This window comes from Salminus brasiliensis, chromosome 9, assembly GCF_030463535.1.
Source record: "Salminus brasiliensis chromosome 9, fSalBra1.hap2, whole genome shotgun sequence".
Taxonomy (NCBI): domain Eukaryota; kingdom Metazoa; phylum Chordata; class Actinopteri; order Characiformes; family Bryconidae; genus Salminus; species Salminus brasiliensis.
This window is the reverse complement of record NC_132886.1, coordinates 36611734-36639177: the sequence shown is the minus strand read 5'-3', so window position 1 is coordinate 36639177 and position 27444 is coordinate 36611734. Positions and strand designations below refer to the sequence as shown.

At 42.3% G+C, this 27444-nt stretch overlaps 1 protein-coding gene across 1 annotated transcript in view; it reads left to right on the top strand.

Moving 5' to 3' along the window:
* Nucleotides 1–24421, top strand: part of slc25a36a (solute carrier family 25 member 36a) — a 30663-nt gene extending 6242 nt beyond the window's left edge. Inside the window, exons 2-7 of the mRNA XM_072688298.1 lie at nt 909–1073; nt 5209–5286; nt 11675–11775; nt 21419–21485; nt 22675–22964; nt 23757–24421. Of these exons, the coding sequence (XP_072544399.1) occupies nt 909–1073; nt 5209–5286; nt 11675–11775; nt 21419–21485; nt 22675–22964; nt 23757–23950 (895 nt within the window). The 3' untranslated portion in view covers nt 23951–24421. The remainder of the gene's footprint in view (nt 1–908; nt 1074–5208; nt 5287–11674; nt 11776–21418; nt 21486–22674; nt 22965–23756) is intronic.
* The last annotated feature ends 3023 nt before the right edge of the window (nt 24422–27444 follow it).

Sequence of the window (27444 nt, the reverse complement as noted above, 5' to 3'; positions counted from 1 at the left end):
AACCAGCCAACCAACTGATTTTGGGATTGATTTCTAAACCTCTACTTGAGGAAAGACAGGTCTAAAAAAAATCAAAGAACCAAGGCAAGTGGTTCTTTGGGATTTCCATAAATCTGTATAAAACCACTGCCTGTACTAAAGAACCCTTTTTAAGAGTGCAGTTGATCTAATCTGTCTGGATCAGGAATTTATTTCTAATTATTCAAAAGTTGTATAGAGTTCATTTATATTTAAACTCAGTATACAAATATACATCTCATATCTGTGATGTTTGATTGGGTTGGTATGGGTAGGCGGGTAGGTACCAATAACAGTCAAGACTGATAGGATGATTCAAAGATCAGTTTTTGGTACTGTGCCTTTAAGACTGATGCTCCAAGTGGTCCAGTGGTCTAAGGTACTGCCACTATGATCCAAGGATCGTTGGTTCGAATCCTGGGTCATGCTTGCCATCAGCAGCCAGAGCCTGGGAGGGCAGAATTGACCTTGCTCTCTTAGGAGTGGGTAAATGGCACCTCCTGTGATGGCATGGGTTGGAGAAGACATGCTCCTAGTGTTGGACGGAATTCGCATGAACAGGGATTGACCAAAAAGACCAGTCCAGGCTAAAATGCGCGACATGAACCCTAGTTGGACTAAACTGCTGTAGGCGATGCTTAGGTTTTTGTGACCTCTATGTATCCATTTCTATATATAGATAGAATTTAACTGTAACCTTGCCAAACTAACTGCCCGAATTGCCCTAACTTTTCTGTAATATGAGCACAAGCCTGTATGAGGCCTTTAAACTGTTTCCTTGACTAGTTCTTCAGTCTCATTGGTCTAAAGTGAATGTTTTGTTCCATCAGATTTTTTGCATTCCCTCAAACTAATAATCTCTCTCTCCCTCTCTCGTTCTTTCTGTGTAGCTGTGGGGGCACCGTTGGTGCAATATTGACGTGTCCATTGGAGGTGGTGAAGACAAGGCTGCAGTCTTCGTCAGTAACGCTCTACATCTCTGAGGTGCAGCTGAGCACCGTCAATGGGGCCAGCGTGGCCCGCATGTCCCCTCCTGGGCCCCTGCACTGTCTCAAGTGAGTACCCTTCCTAGTGTCCCAGTTCATAGAGACTTGGGTGGGTGTGATTATTTGCCATATATGAACATGTAAACTCATCCTTCACTTAACTGAATTAGACATGTGTGGCATAGAGCAAAAATAAATTGATAGAGAACTCTTGGCGCTTTCACAACACACTGTTAGTTTACTGCAACATTCAAAGTAACCATGCCAAAGCCTGCAAGAAATAGCCAATGGCACTTCATCAGTGGGGAGTTTGGGGGGGGAAAAGTATCTGCTCTTTATTGTGGAAACGGTTCTGTGGCACGAAATGACCTCTATTATGTCCTGCACCATTTCATGTGACTGTGCCTGCCTGGTGAAGGACTCAAGCATTGCCCTCAGAGCCCATTTCTCACTAGCGTTTAGATGTGAAGGGCCCAGGACCACATCAACATGCCTTGTGACAAAAGCTGCACTCTCAGCTGCACATATACTTGTTAGCTTTGTGGCTAAAAAAGTAGTCCCCAGACAGCCAGTAATCAAAAACGTAGGCTGAAAATATTAGTTTGTCAAAAAAAAACAACAAATGACAGTTTCATTTGTCATCACTGAAAGACTGGACATCACCATCATCTTATTTTTGTAACTATAACCCAAAAAGGTCCCTCAAAACACATCTAGACCTTCATTTATTTTGCTGCAGACAAATCAATATGGTTTGCTATACACTTGTAAAAAATATGGTATTAATAACTTGGTTACAAAAAATTAAACGTCTCATTTATTTACATTTATGGCATTAAGCTGATGCTCTTATCCAGAGCGACTTACAAGGTTACTTGTATCACAGAGGTGGGCCAATGTAGGGTTAGGAGTCTTGCCCAAGGACTCTTATTGGTATAGCCACCCAGACCGGGAATCGAACCCCAGTCTCCCACATGGTGCGGTAGCTCACTGCAGGTAGTGGTGTTAGCTGTTGTGCCACACCAACAGTGTTGTCTCCAAAACACTATTTTGTAGACCCAGAACCTTAAAGGTTTAAAGAAGGCTTTGCTATGCAGACTGGTTTGCGTAGCTTTTTGCAACATTTTGGCATTTTTACTGCCAAACAGAGATAAGGTTGGGGACATTTCAAGTCCAGTGTTAGTTTGCAATGTTAGCTTAGCATTCCCTTTTTAAAGAATTGTTTAAGGAACTAAACGAATCACACATTGTTCTTCCTAGGATGTTCTCCATGCAAGAGACGGTGCCCTTTGCCCCGATTTACTACCTCTGCTATTTCTCCGCAGCTAAATGCCAAGCATAGGTGTCAGTGTCAGTATGTGCTCATCGTAATGGGGGTTATGTCACTGGGGTGCCATCAAACGGTACTATCTCCCATTTGACTCCTCCTGGAGTTTTTGGCATTCAGTGCTTTTAGAATGTAAATTCATTCAGCACATTTGAATAATCTCAAGTTTTAGTCATTTGCTGCTCCCATTTTCTGAAAGTTGAAAAGGTATGGATTTAATAAAGCAATACAACACGAGAAGCTGTGCTTCTTAGGGTGATTTAATTACTGGCAATGATAATTAAATGATTATTGATCATCAAAAATAAGGTAGTCCCCGAATGTGCCTGGTGTTTGGTTCGTAGGTTTTTTTTTTAGGCTACATTCCCACATTAGTTAATGCCAAAATCTAACATCAACATTTCGGTGAATCTGCCAGTACACGTGTTGGTAATCCTTGACCTTGGCACACTTCTTTGAATCAATTTAAAAGGTAAAAATCAACCGGCTATGTATTGGCAAATTTTCAGCCAAAATATGCAGTCGGACGATATTTCTCTTATTAGCCAATCTGATCATGAGCACGCACACACCATTAAAGCCAGCATTGAACTCTGCTCACATTTGTACAATGTGTAAATGTAACATGTTTCATGGAGGGAGCAAAGTAAAGACTTAACACCACTAACTGGAAACCTAGTAAACACCAGTAACCACAAAACAGCCAGCAAACAGAGCAGACCACATATAACCACCACCAGGTACAGCTGTCAGTACAACAGTCAGACAGCCAAGAAGTTACGTCCACAACGTCTTAAATGTGATTGCTTGTAAAAAGTAAAGTAGATTTAATCTCGAGAGAGAGAGCAGAACATTACAGCAACTGTAATGATTCATAGCCAAGTAATGCCTGGAAAAGTTCATGTAGCCTCTAGCTCTGCCCTCGATCGGTATCTGCGATCGACTGATTGACTGAGCTGAAAGATGATCATGATGGGAATCAGCCCCAAAAACACTGATTGGTCAATCTCTACTATACATCCCTCTTAAAAAAACAAAACAAAAACAACACACACAAAGCACTTCACAACTGACGGAGATGCACAGTGTGACTTTTGGGGAAGCTACGTGGGATTCTAGTCCCCGTTGAATCACATCTGAGGAGCAGGGGGTTAAAAAGAGAAAAACAGGAGGTAGGTCAGCAGAGAATACCGATGAAGATACCGATGAAGTCGCAGTCAACGCTCTACGCAGACGCCCTGTACCTTTGACTCTGCATATTTCAGAGGGTTTGCGTACTGTGCGTCAAGCCCCGTCCTCGGACCGTTTAAGCAAAATTACTGTAAATGTGTTGCCTGCAGGAAGCATGCCACTCCACCAGTCAAGTCCAAGTCCTCCTTCACAGTTAAACCTAAGACTTAGCCCAATGTTAAGCCAAGCGGTCTAATGCTCTTCCACTGTGGCCTCGGGATCGCATGTTGCTTTGCCATCAGCAACCTGAGTCCAAGAAAGCACAATTGCCCATGCTCCCTCCCCCTTATCACTCTTGTTAAAGTGCCTGTTAACTGGCATGGCCTAGCTGGGGCCCCACACTGTCCATTTCTATTGCTAGGAGGAGCTAAAGAAAAGTGTTAAGCTGAGTTACAAGGTGTTGATTTGAGCAGCTGTTGACTCTCTGAAACGAGTCTTCTGCTCCTGTTGTGGATTTAAGTGTCAGACCTCTTCCTGTACCAGACCTCTTCAGTTTTCTCCAGTTTCTAAGAGTCTTTTCATGGTGTAGGCAACTGTGCTGCCCACAATCTGGAGTTTTACTAACGGAAAGAGCTGCACTTGGAGTTGAAAGGCTCAATCAGTGTTTCTTTAATTTGTTCTAGTCATTATGATTCCAATGTTGTGTTACAACACTGCTTTTATAATGCTTTTGTAATTGAGTTAACCAATGACTTTTCTCTAAAAAGGCTCTTTACTATAAATAATTTCACATTATTTTTTTCAGTTCTTAAAAGCCCTGCCAGTTTACTGCTCACCTTTGCACCAGTCGAGGTCACTGACCTCTTTGCTCCATATCAGGTTATTAAACTGAAGAACATAAAGAGCTTAAATGTCAATAAAACCTGGAAAAACTGGGGGTGTCCTAAAACATTTGAACAGAAGTGTGTGTTTGTGTGCAAGTATGGTTGAAAGGCATGACTTGATTGGTTGGTCAGTAACAAGCATTTTGAAGCATTTGGTGCAGACGTTCATTTAGACCCTCATTTGCCATTCAGCAGCAGTGCAGACGTGTAAGGTTCAGATGCCGGATGTCGGTTCAGCCATGAATGCCGCACTGAAGACAGCAAAGCTAATGCATGATACCATGACAACAGCACGTCACATCTGTGCTTCCGTTAATGAGTCTTGCTGCTGGCTGGCTAGCTAGCGTCATCACATCGGCTGTTAATAGAACCGTGCTTTCGTTCACGGGCTTCCAGCAGTGGATCCTTTTTGTCGCCCCCCCCCCCTCCACACACACACATGATACACAATACGTAAATGTCTATATCTTGATCCAGATCAGGACCCAGGTGTCCTGGGTTTCAAAACCCAGCCAGATGCCTAACTAGAGAGCCCTCAGAAGACCTGGGGATGAACTGGGTCTGCTCAAGGGCGCTAAGGTATCCAGGTATCATATCCAGGTATCAAACCCAGTGGGATGCCTGACTGAGGGGGGGGGCTCTTAACACACCTTGGTTTCACACCCAGTCAGGTGTCTTGCTCAAGGGCCCTCAGCAGACCCGGGGATCTCAGTAAACCAGCACTGCTGTTTACACGTTTCATTTCTCGCCATTTAGCGCCCTACATTTTGTCAACGTTACAGGACTGATGCTGATCTAACTGTCTTCCATCTGTTCTTCTCAGGTTGATCTTGGAGAGAGAAGGTCCTCGTTCACTCTTTCGGGGGCTGGGACCTAACCTGGTGGGAGTGGCTCCATCCAGGTATGTCTGCTGGTCAGATAAACACTAAACGCAATTGCAAAACCTAGTTTGGAGGTTGTGCAATTTCCAGGATTGCCGCTAATGTTTTAAACACTTGCTTAATAGACCAAAACAACAATACTTCCAGAACTTCTCCCCTATTGTTTTGAAGGACGGAAGGTTTTACTGGAGTGATTTGGCATGAGCAGGTATTGCAAAGTGCTGTAAATTCAGACTGCCATTCAAAAGTCCACCTCGGAAGTGCTTTCAGCTTATAATGCGTTATGCAATTGCTAAGAAAATAAATCGCATTTGCACAGCAATACAAAGTAACGCACTGCCTGTACTCTGGTGTTATGTTAATAAAATATTGCATAATCATGAAACATCTGTTTGAACAGTTGTTATTTAATGAGCAGCTCAGTAAGCTCTATTTGAGATATGGTGCACCATTTCCCAGCAGCTAGTTTTTAAAGCATATATGATTGACACTGCACATCACAAGTTGCAATCAGGAACTCAGGGCCCAAGCACTAGAAACCATTATGAAGTGTTTTTAGACTATTTTTGGACATGACTTGAATGTGTACAGTGGCTGAACTTGATGAATTAAAGAATTCCACAGCAGTTAGTCTGTATTTAGTGTCAACGTCCACAACAATCACCAGACGTTTTCCTCTAAGAACAGAGCCCCTGGAGCCTGCTGCAGGGGCTTGGGTCTGGACCTTGTCACCTTTGTCACTGCTTATGAGTTTTCATGTCTGGATTAACAACCCTCTGAATTCCCTGTAGCGGTACATTTCCTACTGGAATTTTCTCTGTTGCTAGAAACAGAAAAATGGACTTTTCTGCCAAAACCATTGCATAACTGCTTACTGGTCATATCTCACTTCCTGAATCTCGCTGTAGCTGCATGCGCTGCCAGCATTAATATACATGTACACACACATACATATAGCCATGAGTGGCCAGTCACAGCTAGCATTTTAAAACTGTCAGCATGCAAAGATTAGAGCTTAATGCCCCCGTTTTGTCTTCTGCCGGAGTGTTTTTCAGCCCCCCCTCGCATATCACAAGGCAGCTACAGCCTACTTCAGTCTGAGTGCTTATCATTAGTCATTATCCAGGCCCCGGCAAGGTGCTCTTCTAAGATTATTCTAATGAAGTTGTTGTTGTTGGCGTTGTTTTTTATTTTAACAGACTCCTGAGACATTGAATAATAATTAAGATTGTGCATAATTAAGATAAAGAGCTCTAGGAGGTCTTTACTGAGCCAAACATCTAGACCCATAATGTTCTTATCTGAGGCTGATAAGTCTGATGAAGGGAAAATGGCTGTTTTTCTTTGATGAAAGGAAAGCACCGCCATCACTGCAGGAAATCAAGACCCGACCAAAAAATTTTAAAGGAATTCAAATGAAGGCTTTATACATTTTAGGCAATATGTAAAATTAAGTTATTTAAAATGCAAAAATTTAGCTCAGGAGGTTTAATGTACATAAACAAATTCCGTGTGCATATCAACATACTTGAATAATAATTCTTTTAGATCAGTTTGATACAGATTTATAGGTTTTTACAATCGACAACATTCCTAATTCAGCTCCATGTGATACAGTTGTTTATTATTTTTATACAAGTTAGTTCCAGCCATGCAAGCCCATTAGTTAAGAAGCGGTCTAACATGCTGTTATTTTGCCGTAACAGTTTTATTCACTGAAAGCCTTTACTATAAATCATATAATGAACAAAATAGTAACAAACGTCCCAAGCAAAAAAAAAAACAAACAAAAAAAAAAAAAAAAAAAAAATACACTTGAAGTTGTTTGTTTAAAAAATGTGGTTTAATTGAAAATATTTATTGTTTATTTATTGTTTAATAATTATTGTTCATTTTATCTCCAGAAATGAATTAATTAATTAAGTAGTAACATTAAATTTCTTACCCGATATGGCTCATGTTCCATTACCTCATCATAAAAACAACATAATGCGAAAACATTTTTTAATTTTCCAATTTTCAATTAAATGTGTGTTTGAGAGCAAACTAAGGAAACTAAGCCTTCAAACTTTTTCAGTAAACAAGATCTACAAGTGAATTGTCATTCCGTAGAGCAGTCTCCTGTCTTATTAGACATCAATTCTGACTTAAACATGTAAGACAAGTGTGAAGCCATTGTTAAAAAGGTAAAAAGGTGTTTTCTGGTAATACCAATTGTTGAGAATACCAATTGCTCCAGAACAAAATTCTGAAGATTTTAAGAATATCTATATCTGAACTTCTTATTAAGCAAAGTTATAGACAAAAATCATCTAATGAAGAATTTCAAGACAGTTTTGGGACTCCAGCCCTATTCAGTGCTATTAAAATGTATGAACTGATTCCAGATCAGCATTCTTGCTGGAATAAAAACAGGCCCAGGTCTTTGATGTCCTCTGGTCTACACTGTAATTAAACATCTATGCATCGCTTATATGATGTGCAGGTGCATCTCCCAGCTTCTGTACGTCACTGTCCTCAATACACTCTGGCTTCACAGCTGGAGCGACGGCCTCGTGACCGACGCATCATTATGTAAAGGCTCCTCTCGGATCTGTTGGGGTGCGACCAGACCTGGCGTACGCACAGTGTTTAGCATGCTGTGCTGTCTGCACCTCCCACTCGTCGTGTACATGACTGGTCTCTGCGCTCCTCTGAGCTGTGAATGAGCCCCGCTGCACATTCATTCACATTCTGTCTTGGTTTTGGAGCTTCCACCGTGCTTCATCATCATCTTCCCCAGATGCTTAAAATAAACCCCCGGCAGAAACGAGGCAGGGCTTTCATGTATCTGATTGGCAAGGAAGCGACAGATGTGGGCGCTGGCATGCGATTGGCCAGGCGTACGGATGGCACAGATTGGCTGTGTGCAGGGGGAGAGGGAGGCGGCTTAGCTTGTGGAAATGTACTGGCTCCCTCGGCTGTGGAATTAAGCATCTCGCCCGTAATCTAATGGATGCTCAGGCGGTTGGCTGTTCATCTGGTGCACGTTCAGGACAGCAGAAGTTTATAAAAAAATAAATAAAGATAAAAATCCGGTGCGCAATGGTTACGTAAGCCCAGAAGGTTGAGCAAACACACACACACACACACACACACACGTGTACGGGTTTTAAGCTGGAGCGGAAATTTTGATTTGGCAAATCCTGCAGCTCTGGGCTAAATTGCCTAGTACAGGGAATAAATCTAGCACTAATACATAGCATGTGATCCAGTGCAGGCAAGGGCATCCCATTCGACTCAACCTTATTTACACGTTCAGCCAGGCTGCTTTCTGTACTGACTGTGCCCTAGAAATGGATTATTCTGCATCACTTACACTAGATGTCCAAAAGTCTGTGGACATGCAGCACTGCGCAGAGGTTTTAGGCACCCAAGCACATCATTCATACCATTTCTCTCAGCAGTAAGACCACATTAGACGATCACATTAGAACAGATGCAGGTAAAAGTGAATACAGGAAAAGAAAGTAACATTCCTCATATTTAAGGAAGTAGTTGAGATCTTGTGTGCTAGCTTGAAGAACAAGGCTTGGTTCCGGATCCCTCCTGGATGCCTTCAGCCGTTTAACAGCATTCAGCTTTGATTTGCCAAACCAGGCATAATACCTAGACTCCTATGAGCAGGATGTATTTACTTTTTGCATTATTACTATTCATTTGATTGTAATAAATAAACACTTGCTGCCCGGATAAGGAGCTTTTAACTGTCCTGGCTGCATTGAGGTGCACCTACTGCATCATACAGGTGTTCAGCTGAGTCAGCATAATGGAACGGTCACTAGGATGGGATGTTCTGGAGCAGCCACGGTCTGAATGGCATTTGTCATCTGGAGTAATTGTCCAACATTAGTTTCTGACCTTGCTGATGCCCTTGTGGCCAAAGCAGCCTACCCTTTGCTGTATTAACTATGTAAAACCCTAGATTTAGGAAGGAACATTGGAACATAAGCAAGTGTTTTGGCCACTGGTGCAGTCCAGCACACATGATCCAGCATAAGATCCGGAGACCCCGAATATCTTGCAGACGTACTGTGGTGTATACAGCCTATAAGAACTTTTAAATACAGGCTAAATAACTAAAACCTACCATATGAAACCCTTAGCAAGATAACCTAAGCTCAAATTTGTCCAATGGGTATAGACTGAATTGACTTAAACGGATCAATCTTCCTTTGTATACTACATATTCACGATTGCATGTTTCGTTGCGGTAATGAACGATACAGTCGGAAGCTTTTCATCACGCAGTACAACAATTTTAAGAAGCTTTAGTAACGTAATATCTCCCGCATCTGGGAAGCTGCATAAATTCCACCATGTCGATCGACTGTTGCACCTTGTTTGAACATCTGGCACCAGCTTATAGTGGGACAAGGCAAGAAGAATTGACTGGCTTTGTAAAACCGCAGCAGTAGAGCTGCAATAAAGCAGGGGTATTCTTCCTAGCAGCTGACCTTTTATAGGGTACCTAAATACCTCAGGTTTTCATATTGAAATGCAGCTTTGACACTTTGCTATAAGTCTATTGATCAGACATGGAAACTCACAACCCAAAGCCCTGTAGTGGATTCCAGCAGCATCATTCTTTGGAGAAAACTGATTTGTTTACATGAATTCTGGGGCATTGTGGCACAGGGGTAATTGCTGTGGAATTATTAGTGTATTGGCATTTGCAAACAACACATGAGCAAACAAGTCATGTTAAAAAAAAAAAACAATAAACAGAGACCCATCATTTGAGCTTTGCTGACTCCATTCCAAAAGATGGTGCTTGGTCCTCGATTATTGCCACTTTTAATAGCGCTCACAGCGGTTTAAGACAGTCCATAGAAATCAATGTTCTACTTCAAATGTAGATGACAATGAAATATTAGCTGGATGTTTTAATTGCTAACATTGCTACTAATCATGTACACAAATGAACCATGTCTTGCCCACTTTTGAAAAGATACTGAAGAAAGAAATGCATATATGACTAAATTAAATCAACTTTAATGCTTAGATCTTACTGTCCCATGACAGTAAAATATTCTACATCTGGGTAGGGTGAACGATGGCATGAGCTGTTGCTGTGCTATGTTTGCGGGGTGTAGCATAGTGGGGAATAATGACCTCCAAGCAAGCAGACCACTCTACACTAGGCATGCACCGATCTGCCTTTTTTAGTTCCAATATCTAAACTTTGCATATCGGTCGATACTCGATACCAGTCCGATACCATTGCTGAATTAATAAACTGTATACTTCACCATGTGGGATAGACTTCATGAGGCATCAGGTTTGAATTAATCAATACTTTATATAACAAATTAACACCGTTATAAATGTACTAAATTGCCATTTGTTATTTATTTATTTGCACATTTAGAGCAGTCTCACACCAACAAATTAAAGTGAAAGGATCTGTTCCATGGATCGGCCTAATTATCTGATACCTGATCCAGCTAATTTTGTTCATATCTGGACCAATAGCCTACCAATAGCATCGGATATTGGTAGGTGCATCCCTACTCTACACCAATCAGAGTCATTGGGTAACATGGGTGTAACATGATTCAGTTGTAAGGGGCAAAGTCTGTAAATGTGAATAAGATTAAATAATGGTTCATATTCCTCATCACACCAAAACTGTACATTTTGCCAGTAGCTAACTAGTTTGCCTGTGCGGGGAGTGGATATCGTCCACACCTACAGCAAACCCCAGGCCAGAGTTCAGGAGGTTCTCTGGGCCACTTCCGGGCTCAAAAACAGCTTAACCACTTGACCAAACATACCGAACTCTCAGAGCAAGCGCTCCTGGGTTCTTTCAAAAAACGCTAGTTTTTACAGTAGTTCATCTATGTCTATGCTCGCACAATAAAAACGCTAACTGGTGGGCTCAGAGTGGTCCGGTGGACTAAGGTTTAAATCCCGAAACCCAAAAGAGCACAACTGGCTTTGATCTCTCTGGGTGGATACATAGCTGGCGTAATGCTGGCTGGCACGGGCGTCTGCTAGTCGATGCAATAGCTGGTTGCGCATGTGCCGGCCCTCATCCTCCCAGTGTCAGGAGCATTACATTGGGGGAGAGTTCTAAAAGTGGGTGGCCATCTAAAATTGGGGAGGTAAATTGAATAAAAAAAATTATAAAAAAAAAAAGGAAACTGGCAAAAGGTCTACAAATGACTGTCCTGAAACCCAGCAGGCCAGACTACACCTTAGTGACTTCACCTTGCTAAAAACCTCTTAGGCTTTGCTTAAATATGCATTGATGCCGACCCTCCGGACCCGGGGGAGCGCTCTCATTAGTAGATTCTGCAAAAACTGAACACAGTCATTTTCCTTTCAAATTGTTGACGCTTGACTGTCTTGACCTTTCGTCCACAGAGCGATCTACTTTGCGGCCTACTCCACAGCCAAAGAGAAGTTAAACAATGTGTTCGAGCCTGACTCCACGCAGGTCCACATGGTGTCTGCCGGCCTTGCAGGTAAGGGTCACGGCCACGGCCCTCTTATTTTCATGGTTTTTAGCAGCACTTTTATTTTAGATACTAAACGTTTGCGTTGGTTCTTTGGTTTGTGTGTCACCCTTTGAACTAAAATGGTACTCACCTCGTAGTAGTCTCAGTACTAAATTTGAGTCTTGGGTGATGTTTGTTTTCTTTCTTTCTTTCTTTTTTTATTATTGTTTTTATAACCAGTGTAAAAAAATTAAAAAAAATTAAAAAAAGGTTATTTGTTGGATACATGTTAAGCAGAGTTAACAGCCATAGCGTAGATAACTCCGGTTTAGTTGGCCCGTGTTTTGGATACATGTTTCAGGACGTTTGTTAGTTTCTAGTCCGAAAGCACAATTGAAGACTTTCAGGATCAAACTGCTGGACCCATGAGAAAAGGCCAGTTTCTACAGCTTGTGAAGCCAAATATTCAGCAGCTCTAACCTCATCATAAGGTTACAGCTCAGACAATGGGTTCCCAAATTCAATCGGAAATACTGATTGATTAACCAAGCTAATTCTTGCTTGCCTGGCTATGGACAGATCTAAGGTAAAGAATTAGTTCATAGATATGAAGCATTGTAGAAAAATTTATATTGGAAGTATGGTAGTGGATATAGGGAGAAGTTAAAGGGTCCATATCCTAAATTTGGCTCTTAAGACAGGTGTACTGGCACGCAAAAGTATGGGCATCCTGGTCACAATTTCTGTTACTGTGAATAGGGACGTAGACTGAGCTGAAAGTTTAGTGTAAGATTAGTGTATTAATTTTATGTTGGTCAATTTGAGACTGAAGAAAAGGAGCACCATGAAAATCATCAAGGCTATGTGATGCAAACCTAATAATCTTTTCAGGAAGCAGTAGCCGTTTCCTCAGCGTTAAGCAATGGCAGTTAACAGGAACGATGGAGATCAAGTTGGTCTTGAAGACCAAGAAAACGCTCACCTCGGATGGTTAAAAAGGGCAACTTGACCACCCTCTTTTTACTGCAGAAGACCTCCACAAATATGACCTTATAGGAAGAATCTTCAGAGTAAACCCTTTCCTGCAGCCTCACCACAAAATCCATTGGCATGAGGAACATCTAACAAGCCTGATGCATTTTGTAAGCAAGTCCTTTGGACCGATTTGGAGAACACCTTTCCAGCTGTTAAGCGCAAGAGCGGATCAGTCATGCTTTGGGCTTGTGCTGCAGCCAGTGTCACAGGAATACAATTAAAGAGAGAAATGGTTTCAATTAAATACCAGCAAATACTGGAAACAATCATCACACCTGAATCATCTGAAGAGAAAACAAAAAAAAGAAGCAGAAGCAGAAGATTGAGTTGGATGGTTTCTATAGCGGGAGAATGATCCTAAACACACCTCAGAATCCACAACGGACCACCTCAGGAGGTGCAAGCTGAAGGTTTTGCCATGGCCCTCACCGTGGGAGGAAGAACCCTGAACATGAACCGAAAGACTCTTAGTTGCTACCAAAAGTGCTTACAAGCTGGGATAATTGCCAAAGAGGGCGTTAATAGGTACCAACTTTGGAAATCAGGTCATCTTTTACTCGTTTAGCTGGTCGCAATAAGACATTTTGACTAGGGGTGCTCAAACTTTTGCATACCACTGAACATAAGCCACCTCTGTTTTGTTGGACTGCCTTGCATTGCGCCTTCAGGTTGAGGAGTCCGAATGGGAGGGGCTAAACTACTGTGGGTTGAATAGGCAGCTACATGTAATATGGGTCCTTTAGTTTTTGTGACATCACAAATTTGCATTATATGGATTATTTGGGGGTATACAGGCCTAGTAGCCTTTGAAGATGTTTACATATAGCATTTTTAATATGGGAAATTGATGTTCCCCTGATATGGGCCCTTTAAGCACAATGCAAGTATTCCTATTTATTGGGCAAACCGGACCTAAGGAATCATTGGTAATAGAAGGGGGGAAGGTTGAAAAAGAGAAGGTCCTCAAAGTTTGGGTTGTGCTTTCCTTTCCCACTTTTTTTTTTTTTTCTTTTTGTTTTCTTCTTCTACCTTTTGAGGGCTGGAGGACCTAAATCATTACATACCAGTGTGCTACTAAACAGTCTGGCTTCACACGCTGTCTGTGCTGTGTGTAGTAGCGGCCGCTAGCAGGGCGCTACGCTAACATATAGGGCGCCATGCGCGGTGGGCAGCGGTCCTCGCGAGTGACGCGGGCGGAATCGGGACGCCTCAGGTAGTCGCATCTCCATCTCACTGGTATGATTACGATTCTCCTAATGATACTGATGCTAATGGTTATAATATTGATGTAGCTACTCTAGCTAGCTTGCAGCTTTTTCTTTTTTTTTTTCTTTTAACCTCCTTGTTACTTGCAACAGTCTTGAGACTTGGCCCCTAACCAGCCTGTAACCCATGGTAAGGTAACTGGAAAAAAACTCATGCACTTTTTTTTTTCTTTTTTTTTTAATAAATAAATATATATATATAACCAATGCAAATGCTAACCTTGTCATTTTACAAGCTGGGAAGTATTTCACGTACCAGCGTCAATAGGACGGGAATACCGTGACCTACAAATTTAATCTTTAGCATATACACATTAAATATACTGTATGCAATACTGTGCAAAAGTCAGGCTTTTTTTTATTTATTTATTTTATTATTTCATGTCTAATCAAAAAGACGATCACATTAAAAACAACTATTTAACAGCAAATGACAGAAGCCACAGCAACTATGTACATTGTGTATAGGGCATTCACCTTTAGAGACAGGAGAGAGACAGGAGATTGACCCACACCTCCAAAGTCATCCAACTCCTCCTAAACATATTCATATCCAAACATATATTGAGGTCTGGACTCAAGACTACAGTGATTGTAATGGTCAGTCCATTGTTCTGAGAACAGAACCAGCTTCAGCCATTTAATTTCTTTAATTTGACTCTCAGTAAGAGCTTATTGATCCACTCGACATCCTTTCAGACCCAGGAGCTCTTCTGAATAAAGAGTGGAGTAGGGCTACACAAAATGGACATAAAATGAGATGTTGGACATCACATTGACCATTTGATAGGTAATTTTAAATAGTATGTATTTAGTAAGTAATCTAACTTGAGGTTCCTTTATACAAACGATGATACTGAAATACAAACAGCTACTGATATACCTACAAGTGCATTTTTTGTTGTTGTTGTTGTACATCTCTCGACTTTAAGGAATTGAACTGCTAATAGGTGATCAGACACGAAGGCACAAGGGCTATACTGACAGCACTTCAACACAATAACTGGGAATTTAAAGAAGCAATTTAAAGAAGAAATGAGAACGAAATTAAAGGTAAAGGTGCACGTATTTGTCACTGTACACTGTACAGCGAAATGTGTCCTCCGCATTTAACCCATCTGGTAGTGAACACACACTCACACACACACACACACACACACACACACGTGTTAGGGGCAGTGAGTACACACACACCCAGAGCGGTGGGCAGCCAACTCCAGCGCCCGGGGAGCAGAGAGGGTAAAGGGCCTTGCTCAAGGGCCCAACAGTGGCAACTTGCCGAGCCCGGGAATCGAACCCACAACCCTGTTATCGATATCCCGGCGCTCTAACCGCTGAGCCACCACTGCCCCGTATAAAGTAAGAGTAAAAGAAAAACAACAAAAGCTAATGGCTGAAAGTATGGCACAAACAAAAACTAGTCCTCAGGACTATCAGCTAGCGGCTACGGCTTATAACCAACAAGAGACACAGCTAGGCTAAGCTAATAAACTAAAAAGACTAAAAATCTTAAACTGGTCTAAAAGTGTCTAAAGACTGGACAGACTACTTCCATAAACCGAAGGAGAACTGAGACCCAAATATAAGCTAGACTTAAAGAAAGTTAAATTAAAAACAACAAAAAAAGCTGAAAAATGGCTAAAAACAAACCAGGACTCCTGGCTGTAAGCGGGCAGATACGGCTAATAACAAACAAACGACACGGTTAGGGCTAAGCTGAGATAAGGCTAGATTTGGCCAACGCTAAGGCTTATCCGGGACTAACCTAAGATACAGCGAATCGAGGGCTAGAGGCCAAGAAATGGCTAATATGTAAACATGAGAGGAGCTCTATCCAGCCTCCTAAGAAATATCTTTTGAAAAATGAACAGCTTGTACATTATGGTGGTTCTGGCTGGAAATAAGCAAATACAGGCTGGTCTCTGACTTTTGCACAGCGCTGTACACACCAGGGAAAATGCTTGTAGGCCCTACTCTTCACTCTAGACCTTTCTAAACCAGCCAGTTAAACAGATGTTTACACTGTGTGTAAGTCTAAACCGTGTTTCCTGAGGAAATGTAGGTCACTTTCTCGCCCGTCACAGGAACATGGAGCATGTTACATTGGCCTCCTTTCTATAACCGGCTGTACCGGCTTGCTTACTTTTGTGAACATTGCCACAGAATGCCTCTAAACGTACAGATATAAGTGGACCAGTGCCTGTCCACGGCCCTGCCTTGACCAATATGGCGTTACTTCTACAAGGATTTAGTGAAAGGTCACATTTGCCAAAACACAATTGATCACCAACCCAAGATTCAGTCAATTAGCCAAGACTTGGTTTGGTTTGGTAGCGGATGTGTGCTTCTTTAGCTTAAAAGGAAGATGCTAGTCTAATATCAAACTCTGGACTTTCTGGAGATTGTCACCAAGCTCATCTCCACCAAAATCTTTATTTGCCTGATTTAGAAATGTATTTAAATCTGGGTAAACACCTTATTCAAACATTAGAAGAAAAAAGGTTACAGTTATTTAATATTGACTGCTGGCCCAGAATTAGAGATGAGATTGGGAACTGTCTAAAGCCTGTTTTAAACTAAAGACACACATTTATTTACTTGCCAGAAATCTAGCAAGACGTTGTCAACAGCATATTGTAACATATTTTACAACATTTCCGTGTTTATAGACTAACGTAATGTTCTAAACCACATCATTTTCTCTGCACCACATAAAATGGATCCGTTTTGAGTGAGTTGAGAGATGTTTTCAGGTGCGTATTTTTAGAGACCGGCTTGGTGACAGTCCAAGTCCAGTGTTTCTTAGCGAATTTAGCCTAGCATCTCCTGTTCTAAACTAAAGAAGCACACCTTTTTCACCTACATTTCTAAGAAATCTAGCCTTTTTGGTTATTTAAAACAGCTGACCCACAATTTAAGTCTGTTTTTTTTTTGTTTACAGACTAAAGTCAGTATAACCATTTTCTAAATTTTGAGCATTTTGAGCTAGATGAAAGAGGTTTTTGTTTACAGAGACAGGCAACTTTAGCCAGCATCTCCCATGCTACACTAAAGAAGCATATATATATATATATATATATATATATATATAATATAGTCAAGTAGTCCATCACATCATGTTCTAAACGAAATGGACAATCTGGATGCGCTTAAATGGAGTTGAGAGATGTCTTTGTCTATTTACAGAGGTGATGGTCTAAATCCAGCATTTCCAGCACACATCAGATACCAAACATGACTTGGCTGATATACTGTGTCTGAGCCCAAATACTCCTTTAGCTGAGAGCTGAAAGCTTTCCAGACCATCTAGCGAGTCACAGTGAACTTGTAACAGGGTTGACAAGGTTAGCATTTGCGTCTTCTTACTTGCACTGCTTGACCTTCTTTTATTGTTGTTTATGTAGACTTTGTCCCCGCTTTACTTTTGATGACTCCCTTTATCACCCCGTTATGGTTAACTCATATAAATATTAATGATGCTAATGGTTTTACTGCTGTGTAGAAGCAGCAGGACTGTTCTGTACCCATTTGACCTCCTGTATTCCAGACCTATTTAAAAGCACTGGTTTAATGATGTCCTTTAAAACTCAAGAGACACAACATCTGCCTGTCTCTCCTTTCTCTTCTCTCTCTCTCTCTTTCTCTCTCTCTCTCTCTCTCTCTCTCTCTCTCTCTCTCTCTCTCTCTTTCTCTCTCTCTCTCTCCCCCGCTCTCCCTCCATCTCCTAAGATTCTCGCCACTCTTCTGCTTTCTTTCTATCTAAGCCCCGCCCCCAGTCTCTCACACTCTGTCTATCTCTGCCTCTATCTTTCTCTGTCCTTATGAAACGAAAAGTTGGGAAAAACAAATGAAAAGCACAAGTAGGGTAGAGGGGTACGTTGTGTCATATGAGGGTGGGTTTTTGATGGTAGGTGGTGGGGGTGGGGGGGGGGATGTGGGTGGGGTTTGTTGAAGTGCTCCACCCCCCCCATGTGCCTGCCACGGCACAGGGGTGTGCGTGGACTGCTGCTGCTGCTGCTTGTGATTGTGGTACAGAAAAGCCTGTGTCTATTTTAGGCCTGTACTGTAGCTTTGCACCCTGCGAGAGGGTCTGTGAGCCAGCCTGCTCCGCCCCCCCATATCTGCAGGCTTCGTCCTGCAGCTGTGAGGAGGAGCTTTGCCCCTCCCCTGTGAGTACTCGTCAAGAGACACACTCTCTATCTATCTCGCTCTCTCTATCTATCTATCTCTCTCTCGCTGTCTCTTCTTCTTGTACCGATATATATCATCCTCCTTCACCCAGTTGCCCTAGGCATCTTACCCTGTCTAGCGCCCCCCCACTGTCGGTCAGTAGACCTCCTTTTGGTTTGATAGATTTAAGAATGCTCTTCATGTAGTGTATACACACTAATACAGACTGTATAGTATTGTACAGCAGTTGTATACTATACACTGTACATTGATTCGTATGAGTATTTCAACATTCATCTGTAACAGTCATCATCTTATCCTTTATCATTCGCTTAAATGGGGGGGGGGGTTTCTACCAGCTTTATCCCAGAGAAAGCTCAAAACCTATGCGAAAGCTATTAGTAGCACACAAATGGCTTAGGGCATCATCTAGAACGTTAAGTCCTTCCAACTCAGCACGTAGATATTGTAGCGACCTGTTGATCTTGAGCACAAAATGTGAGATTTAGGCAACATTGTTCAGTTGTAAAATTTTTATACACAGAGTTGCCAGTTTATTATGTACACCCATCTTTTACCATGCTCCTTTGGTCTTTAGAACAGAATAAACTAACCAGGGGTCGTACGTATGAAAGTGTATGTGGAATCTCGACTTAATTGACGCATGCAAAAAGTTAGGTCGGTGTTGCTGCACAGTAGAACAGTGCAGTCTGCTGACTCGTCCTGAATGTCTTCTGCATTTAAACAGAGGGGGTATGATTTGCCTCTCTAGCCAATTAATGAGCAGTTCTCCTTGAGGGTTTACTTGGTCTTCGAGACCTCAGCCTGACTGTCTTAAGAATCCCTTCTTGTTTCAACAAAATAGATCTACCTACGTTTGGACTAGCGTAGTACGGATGGTGGTAATTCTGCAATTGGAACAGCAGCATGGTGCCCTAATGCATTCTTGGATATCTGGCTGTGCAGAGTTTCACACAAGCTACATCCCGATGCATCCTCAACAACATGGGCGGAACAAGAACACATTTGGGCATTTGGACATACTTGGGCTTCGACAGATGATCTGTCTTGGTCTGACTGCATCTATACACCTTGCCCATGCATTCTTGAAATGTATCACCCCAGGACGCTACAAGATACTTGGTGAATTGAGAAGAAATGTTAGATCATGCTTTTTAGAGTTGCTGCAGAGACCCAGAGTTAACTTGCAATATACCTTTAACAAAAACGTCTTAATTAAAGTGTTTATTCCAAGACAATCCCTACAATCGGTCCTAAATACCATCTCCTGTGTTCGGAGACGTCGACCCCAGCTGTGAATGGTTCACATGACACCTGATTGCCTGAGACACTACACTGGCTGGGCCTCCAGCGGCAATGACGACGAGACCACACACGTTCACCATTTGTGTTAGACAAGCCGTGGACAGCCTTCGCTGCGGGACCTGGGAAGCAGAGAGGTTATGGGTCTTGCCCAAGGGCCCATCAGTGGCAGATTAGCGAACCCAGGTATCAAACCACCTCATTAGTGACTCTGTGCTCTAACCACTGAGCCGCCACCACCGCTTCTGAAACCACGGTCTATCCAAACTGTCCATCTGAGCAGAGAAACAGTTACAGTGAGAGAAAGAACTTCAACAAATTCAACATGTTTAAAGTCCAGGTTCTGCCTTTCATTCCTTTTCAGTTCTTCTGTGGAGCCCTACACTCATTAAGGAGAGCGATGCAAAAGGACCCTGGATTTGTGCGACCAGACAACAACTTTCCACTTCTCAGTAGTCCACTTCTCATAATTCTCTACCCTGTGAAGATGTTCTAGCTTGTTCTTTGTGGACGTCTGCAACCACAATGGTCATCAGCTGCTGTAGCCCCTTGGAAGGAACATCCTCCAAACAAAATCAGAGCTTCATTTGAATGTGACTTGACTGGTGCTGGCTGTTCTTGCATTCTCTACATTCTCCTTTGACCTCCCTAAACTACAAGCAGTTTATCCACAGGACTGGTGATCAGTGGTAGTTATGGTAATTGATAAACGCTTGTAAAACGGTTATATGTAGATAGTCCAACAGCCATTTGAGAGATGCTAGAAGCAACAAAAATGAAGATCTTTCATTTGGCATGGGATGGGATGGGGTGTACTACTTAATAAACTGGCAACTCAGTGTCTGGTCTATGTCCATATAAGCCCATATTGCAGTCGCATAGAAAAAAGCCAATCTTTGCAACGCCAATATTTACTAATCTCTCACATCCTGCATTTTGGATCATCATTTAATCACATGGCATGTTTTTGGGAATGCCACTATGGGGGGAAACAGAAAGAGAAACTGTATGAAATTACACACTGTGGGTCACAGGTCATACCATTAGGGCTAAAAGCTGTAACTGTAAAAAGAAGCAAATGCCTGTTCAATCCTGGTCCTGGAGATCTATCACCCTGCAGAATTCAACACACCTGATCCAGATAATGAAGGCCTTTAGGAGCAGCTGAACATTCGAGTCAGCTATGTTGGATCTGAACTCTTCAGGGTGGTAGATCTCCAGCACCAGGATTGAGCAGCCCTGGCCTAAATAGAAACAATCGTAGTTTAGCACTCAAGATCAGCTCATTTCGTATATCATAACCATATTATGTTAATGCTCTCTCTAAACCATTTTAAATGAGCGTTTGTTAAAACACAGCAATAAATACATAGTCATTTAGATGGAATTGGTCAAACACGTACTGCTTTAGTCAAAAAGGCCTTATTTGCTTTTTTGTGGTCATCTACTCGAAGATGTGTTTGTGGCTTTAAAATGAGAGGTTTCCTATTAATAATAAACAGTTTTATCTAGACTCCCCTGGGGGAGGGAGGGTTGTGGTATCCATAAGATATCAATCACTGCTGACGAACCCGCTGCGTTCCTGTGCAGCCCATTCAGCCATATCCAATAAATCCTCACTGATATGAGTGCGATTTCAGATGTGTCCGATAAGGATTTATCTTGCGCTCTCCAACCAAACAGGCCATAAACACATCTTCCAGAAGTCCACAGTGCTTCTCTGGAGTGTGAAATGACTGTAGGCGAGTTTGTCTGTGTTATGTATTTTTTGGAGGCGTGTAGGCCTGCTCAGTATCCTTATCAGCCTATGCTGAGTGACTTAACTGTGGCTCGACCGTGTCACTTTCTTGTCTGACCCTGCCATCGCTTTTTCCCAGGGTTCACCGCGATCACGGCGACCAATCCCATCTGGCTCATAAAGACCCGGCTGCAGCTGGATGCCAGGTAAGCAGTGCTGCTGGTGTTGCTGTTGCTTTCGAGTCAGTGTTGTATTTAAATAGGCCATCTATTCAGAGTGGTTCACCTCTTACCCAGAGAGAATCAGGTGGCGGTGGCTCAGCACGTCAACATATCAAATGATGTAATGCGTTTTGGAGAAGTGAGGTCAGCTGTTCTGATCGAGTTCTTAAATGATCTCAGTTTTTAGATGTTTTAGAAGTTTTGGTGGTTTTCTAGTTTAGGGCTTAAATCTTTTCTTTTATTTTATAGAAATTAACAAAACAAAACCTGAGTTTTTTAAAGTGGGAATCCACATTTATCCAAAACTCATATGCATAATTTAATTATTTAGACTGTAAAGAAAGTCATTCTAGACAAAAGTACTCAGCGTTTTTGCAATAAAGCTGCTGCTGTTAAAATTAGGGATGTCCCTATCCAGTTTTTGTCCCCAATCAGAGTATTGACATTTAACAAATAATCTAGAATCATCTGCGCTACTTGTGCAACGTATGCTAACACTACGCCCTGCCCCGGGAATACAACATACCGCCATCATATTTTATAACTATGTGAAAAATACTGCCTATCCCTGTTCTGACTGATTTATTTTGTTCAGTAGCGACTTTTTTTGAAAGACCAAATTAAAGGATGTCTTATTATTCAACCTCACAGACCCCCCTGACAATTCAGCTCCCAGTGCCTTTAACATACAAATGTCCAACAAGCCATAATTTAAGATAAAACAGACAACTTCTGAACCAAGAGCAGCTCAAACACAGTCAAAGCTCTAGAACCCAAGTAAAAATGCACTTACTTAATGCAGCTTTGTCTAGGTATGTTGTAAATATACTAAATGTATGCACTTTAAAATGTTAAACATACATTATGCTTTCATTAACCACCTCTAAGTAAACGTTGATTTGATCAATCAATTCAAAAGAATTCACTTTAAAAAAATGGCCTTTTTAGCTCCTTCATTTTGATTTAGATACAGTAGACATCTGTACTGAAATTAAAAACCGGTCAGTGTGAGGTACTGTTATCAGCAGAGTGCGAGAGCTAATGTAAAATCTTTGTAAAGTCTTTGTAAAATCAGACTCCATATTGACGCATTTCTACTTGTGAACATCTGTAAGACAAAGACATTAATAATCTAATTATAATTAAAAAACATGTTTCTTTCGTCTCCCCCTAGAAACCGTGGAGAGAGGCGCATGAGCGCGTTTGAGTGTGTGCGGCGGGTCTATCAGGCAGACGGATTACGGGGCTTTTATAGGGGCATGTCTGCCTCCTACGCAGGCATTTCAGAGACCGTCATCCACTTTGTCATCTACGAGAGCATCAAACGCAAGCTCCTGGAGTCCAAAGCCAACGCTAACATGGACGATGAGGACGAATCGGTGAAGGACGCTTCCGATTTTGTTGGAATGATGCTGGCCGCAGCCACGTCCAAAACCTGTGCCACATCCATTGCGTATCCACACGGTAAGCCACTGTTTGTTTTCTTTCTGATTCTACTAGCAGGATCACAGCGTAGACGTAACAGTTACTGCTTGGAATGGATTAATATGTGGTTTTGAAACGCATATTTATTAAGGACATTAAAAAGTTGCACCCACAGCGACACAGTTGTGCAAATGCACAAACGCACACAGCTCATCTTGTCCCTGTATTTCTGCAGAGAAGTACTGGCAATAGAATAGGACTCAACAAACATAAACCTACTGGCACCATGCTGCCTAATGCCAGGCGTGGACTAGAAGGGTATAAAGCCGCCCAGCATTGAGCTGTGTGTTCTGGAATGCATCATTCAATGTATTTGGGATGAGTTGGGGGATGAGGTGGGGTGTTGACCTCACTAATGCTCTTGTTAGTCACTGAATGCAATTAAATCATCACAGCAATGCTCCAAAATGTAATACAAACTTTCCTTGGACAGTACAGACAGTTTTCCTAACAAATAAAGGATACATACATACAATGATGAAAGAGCAGGTGTCCCAATACTTTTGTCAAGTGTATGAGAAGGGATGATGACCCTATAATGATAAGGTACTTAAATACTCATAACAGCAGGTTATGCAGTGTCACAAACCACAGAGGCAAGTCTGTTTGAGATTACTGAACAACAACGTGTAATCCGCTCGAGACGGGTGCATTTAATGGTCAGTAGCTTGTGGGCTACATTACTTTTAAATCCAGCAAGTAAACGCAGGTAGCTACAGGTGTGCCATACCCTCTTGCCTTGGGAACTAACTGCATCCTCTTTTTTTGCAGAGGTGATCCGTACCCGCCTACGAGAGGAGGGCAGCAAGTACCGCTCGTTCTTCCAGACCCTGAGCATGGTGTTCCGCGAGGAGGGCTACAGGGCACTGTACCGCGGCCTGACCACCCACCTGGTCCGGCAGATCCCCAACACCGCCATCATGATGTGCACCTATGAGCTGGTGGTCTACCTGCTCAATGGTTAAAAATATAAATAAAACACGTGCTTATGGAGAGGAGAGGTGAATGTTGAGGGGATGAGGAGAGAGTGCGGAGAGGTCGGAGATAGATGACGAAAGGGCACGACAGAGATTGTCCCCGTTGTGAGACCAAAGGAAGCGGAAGCAGCAGCAGCAGCAGAGAGAACCAGGAAAACAAAGCACTATTGCCTCCAGAGGTCGCTATTGGCACAGACAGAGAAGAGAGACGATAGTAAAGAGGGGGTTTTGGCTTGGAAGCTCTCAGATTGGGGATTGTTCTAAAGTGAGAGCGAGCGAGCGAGCGAGAGAGGGAAAGGTGAGAAGAGAGGAAAGAGCCGAGGTGGTCTGTCTATTTCTCTTCTAAATCTTTAATGTGAAGAAGTCCTTTGTTGAAGGACGTTCAAGAGGGGAATGCTTGAAAAAACACTGGAATATCATTAATAGTATCCTCACAGAAGTGATCTCAATTAGGACGTCCACCGCATTCATACACATCTCCAATAAGAATTGTTATTTTTGCTGCTAGCAGTTCTTTTTGAAGTTCACATTTCTGGAAAAACGAGACTGATCTGATCCGTGGCTGACATTCAGCAAAACCCCTCCCTCCTTTCCTTTTTTTTTTTTTTGGCCTGTCAACTGTTATTTCAAACATTCCCCTCTAGAGGGCAGGGTCCCACACTGACGCCGGACAGCTCTCCACGCACACAAGTCCATTTTGCTGGAGTTTCTTCTTTCATTCATGGTCAAAATGATCTGATTCTGTGTTCCTTCACATACTTCAAACTGAAGTGTCGTTTTTTTGTTATTTTTCTTTCTTTCTTGTGTTTTGATCTCGTTTGAGTGTTTGTAACAATCAGACCTGTTTCCTAATAAGTCAGTCTGGTAGAGCCCACAAGACCGTAGTTTGGTGGGAGATACTGGGGTCGCTGGGCCTTTTCACTTTGCGTTAAGCTGCTTCGCCAGAAGTCAGCGGCCTGGCATGCCGCCGGCCCTCAAATCCGAGACGGTCAGGGTTGCAAGGCAGGAATACAATAGGCTTGTATCTCCATGTACTAACCCACCCCACCAAGTCCACATACAGAATATAGAAGGGGTGAGCGGTCGCTTCCTCCAAGCGCATCTCGAACAGTGACTTCTGACTAATATATAATCGCTGTCCAATGAAAAACATGTATCTCCAAAATAGTGAGTTTACAGAAGAAGGAAAGAATAGAAGTCAAAGGTAAATAAGAGTTTAGTTCAAGTAATTTAGAGCATTTCTATTGGTCCATTCATTCAGAATGATTCACATAGTGTACAGAGCAGCTAAAGGGGTTCAAACCATGGAGAAAACGGACATATGATACATATGTTTCATTGGACAACAGCGATATATTATATATACGCACAAAAACCCCCCTGTGTCTAAATCCGATGCTGAACGGACCAATAGAAATAATCTTTTGACATTGACTTCCATTTAAAGGTTTTTTTTTTCCTTCTCCTGTAAGATTGCCGCCATTATGGTTATACAATGTTTTGCTTTTTTTGCGTGACAGTAATGATTATTATATATGCACTTTGTGGCCTTTTCCAGGCTCACGCACCATTTTTCCTATGTTTTTGTTGTTGTTTTGGACAGAACTTACTATAAACTATAGTATTTACTGTACAGGCAAGACAGTGTTTTGCTCATCAGTTCTCTTTTGAGGCTATTGTACAGCTCAGTGTACTAAATTTCTAGTGAAGGAACATCCTTGTATGTGTGTGTATATAGTATGTATATGTATGTATGCATATCGAATATTCAGTGTTCATAACTTCTATGGGTTCTATGATTATGCAGTAGGTTGCAGTTACAAAAGTTGAACCGTTTCATATCAGACCTCCGGGTCTGTTGCGACGCGTTGACGCCTATGTTCGCTTAGGGTTTTGTTTTGTCCCCCGCCCCCCCGCGTGTCGTCAAACAAAATGCCAGCTAATGATGTTCTGCATTTCCTCCATGTTTACACGTCGTTCGTCCGCAACCTCATCCCCAGTAATATGAAGGAGTTCAGTTTGAGGAGTTCAGCCGGAGATGTTATTTAGATGAGGGACGGGAATGTGATCTTATAAATCTGCAGGCTCCATGGCGCTGGTCACCAGCCTCGTTCCTAGAGTTCGACCTTCCTGACCGCCTGTTGCCTTTAGAAGTCCCAGGTTTGCTGAATGAGCTGTTTTAGATGTGGTTTCGAAGGTGAAACCTACAGGAAGGTTGGTGACCACCGCTCTACAGCATACAGTCATAATTCCCTCAACAACTGAATCTTGAGTTCATACCAAGTTTAGGTTTCCATTTCAACTGCGTTTCAAATACTGGGAGACATGCCCAAATCATTCCTCGTCGACCACGCCCTCGCAGTAGTCCTTCAAAAAGCAATTCCATGTTTTCATAAACATTTCAGCATATGTAAGTGGCTGAGATAATCAATTTAAAGTAGAACTGGTGTGAAATAATGAAATGTAGAGAAACTTAGCCTCCTCTTTACAGTGGGGGTAAATGGAGCTAATATTCACAATATTTACAAACACAAATCGAGACATTTTTATAAAATTATCCAATGGCTCAGCATGAGTCTAATGTGCTGCCACACAATTTACTGTGCTCTCTCCCCAATCACACATCTTCGGTGACGTTGGCCAGCCCGGGCCTCTGTTAGCTGGTGCATTGGAGCTGGGGGCCTGTTGCTTTCCTCCGAGCATGTTGCATTGCAAGCAGTCTGGGGAGATGTGATAAGTCCTTACCCTCCTAGTGTCCGTAGCATTGCTAGTGCTAGGGGGAGTTATGAACAAGTGGCTTATTTGGCAGTACCAAACTGGTAGAAAAACCACCACAAGCATTTTTATGCCGTGCTGGTGATGGTAAATAGTGGCTAATCTAAAAGAAAATAGTCTGTCTTTTTGGGGGACTACTTTTCCTCATAACGCCCGGCATGCATCAATCTGGTTCCATTTACTACCACTGTGAACAACTCTGACTCTACAATTGTCTTTACAACGGCCTAAAACCCGAAGGTCGGTTTCCCAGACAGGGATTAAGCCTAGTTCTGGGCTGTATTTCCTTTTTAATTGTGAAATTTGTGAACCCTTTCAGATGAGAACTCTTGAGAAACGTTCCTGAACGCTTGGCTTCACCCCTAAAGCCGGACAGTAACATTCACATCCTTGTTTATAACATCAGCATGCAACCCCGAAGTGTGGTCCTAGGTATCTAGCTCAGTCCATTTCAATTTTCAGTCTAATCCACCAGACACAGTGTTTTGTTTTTCTTTGGGGGGGATTTATTTTTTTATTTCTCATCAGTATTAACGAACGTCGTGGGTCTGCGCAGGCAGGTGCCGAGACTCTACCTGAGCCATCTCCCAGCCTCCTTTGCTGCTAACCAGGTTGTGGAGTACCGTAACGATTCTCGTTTGTCACGAACAACTCCTCACAAACGACACACGTGGCATTACCAAGCAAAAGTACTTCAGAGATTAATG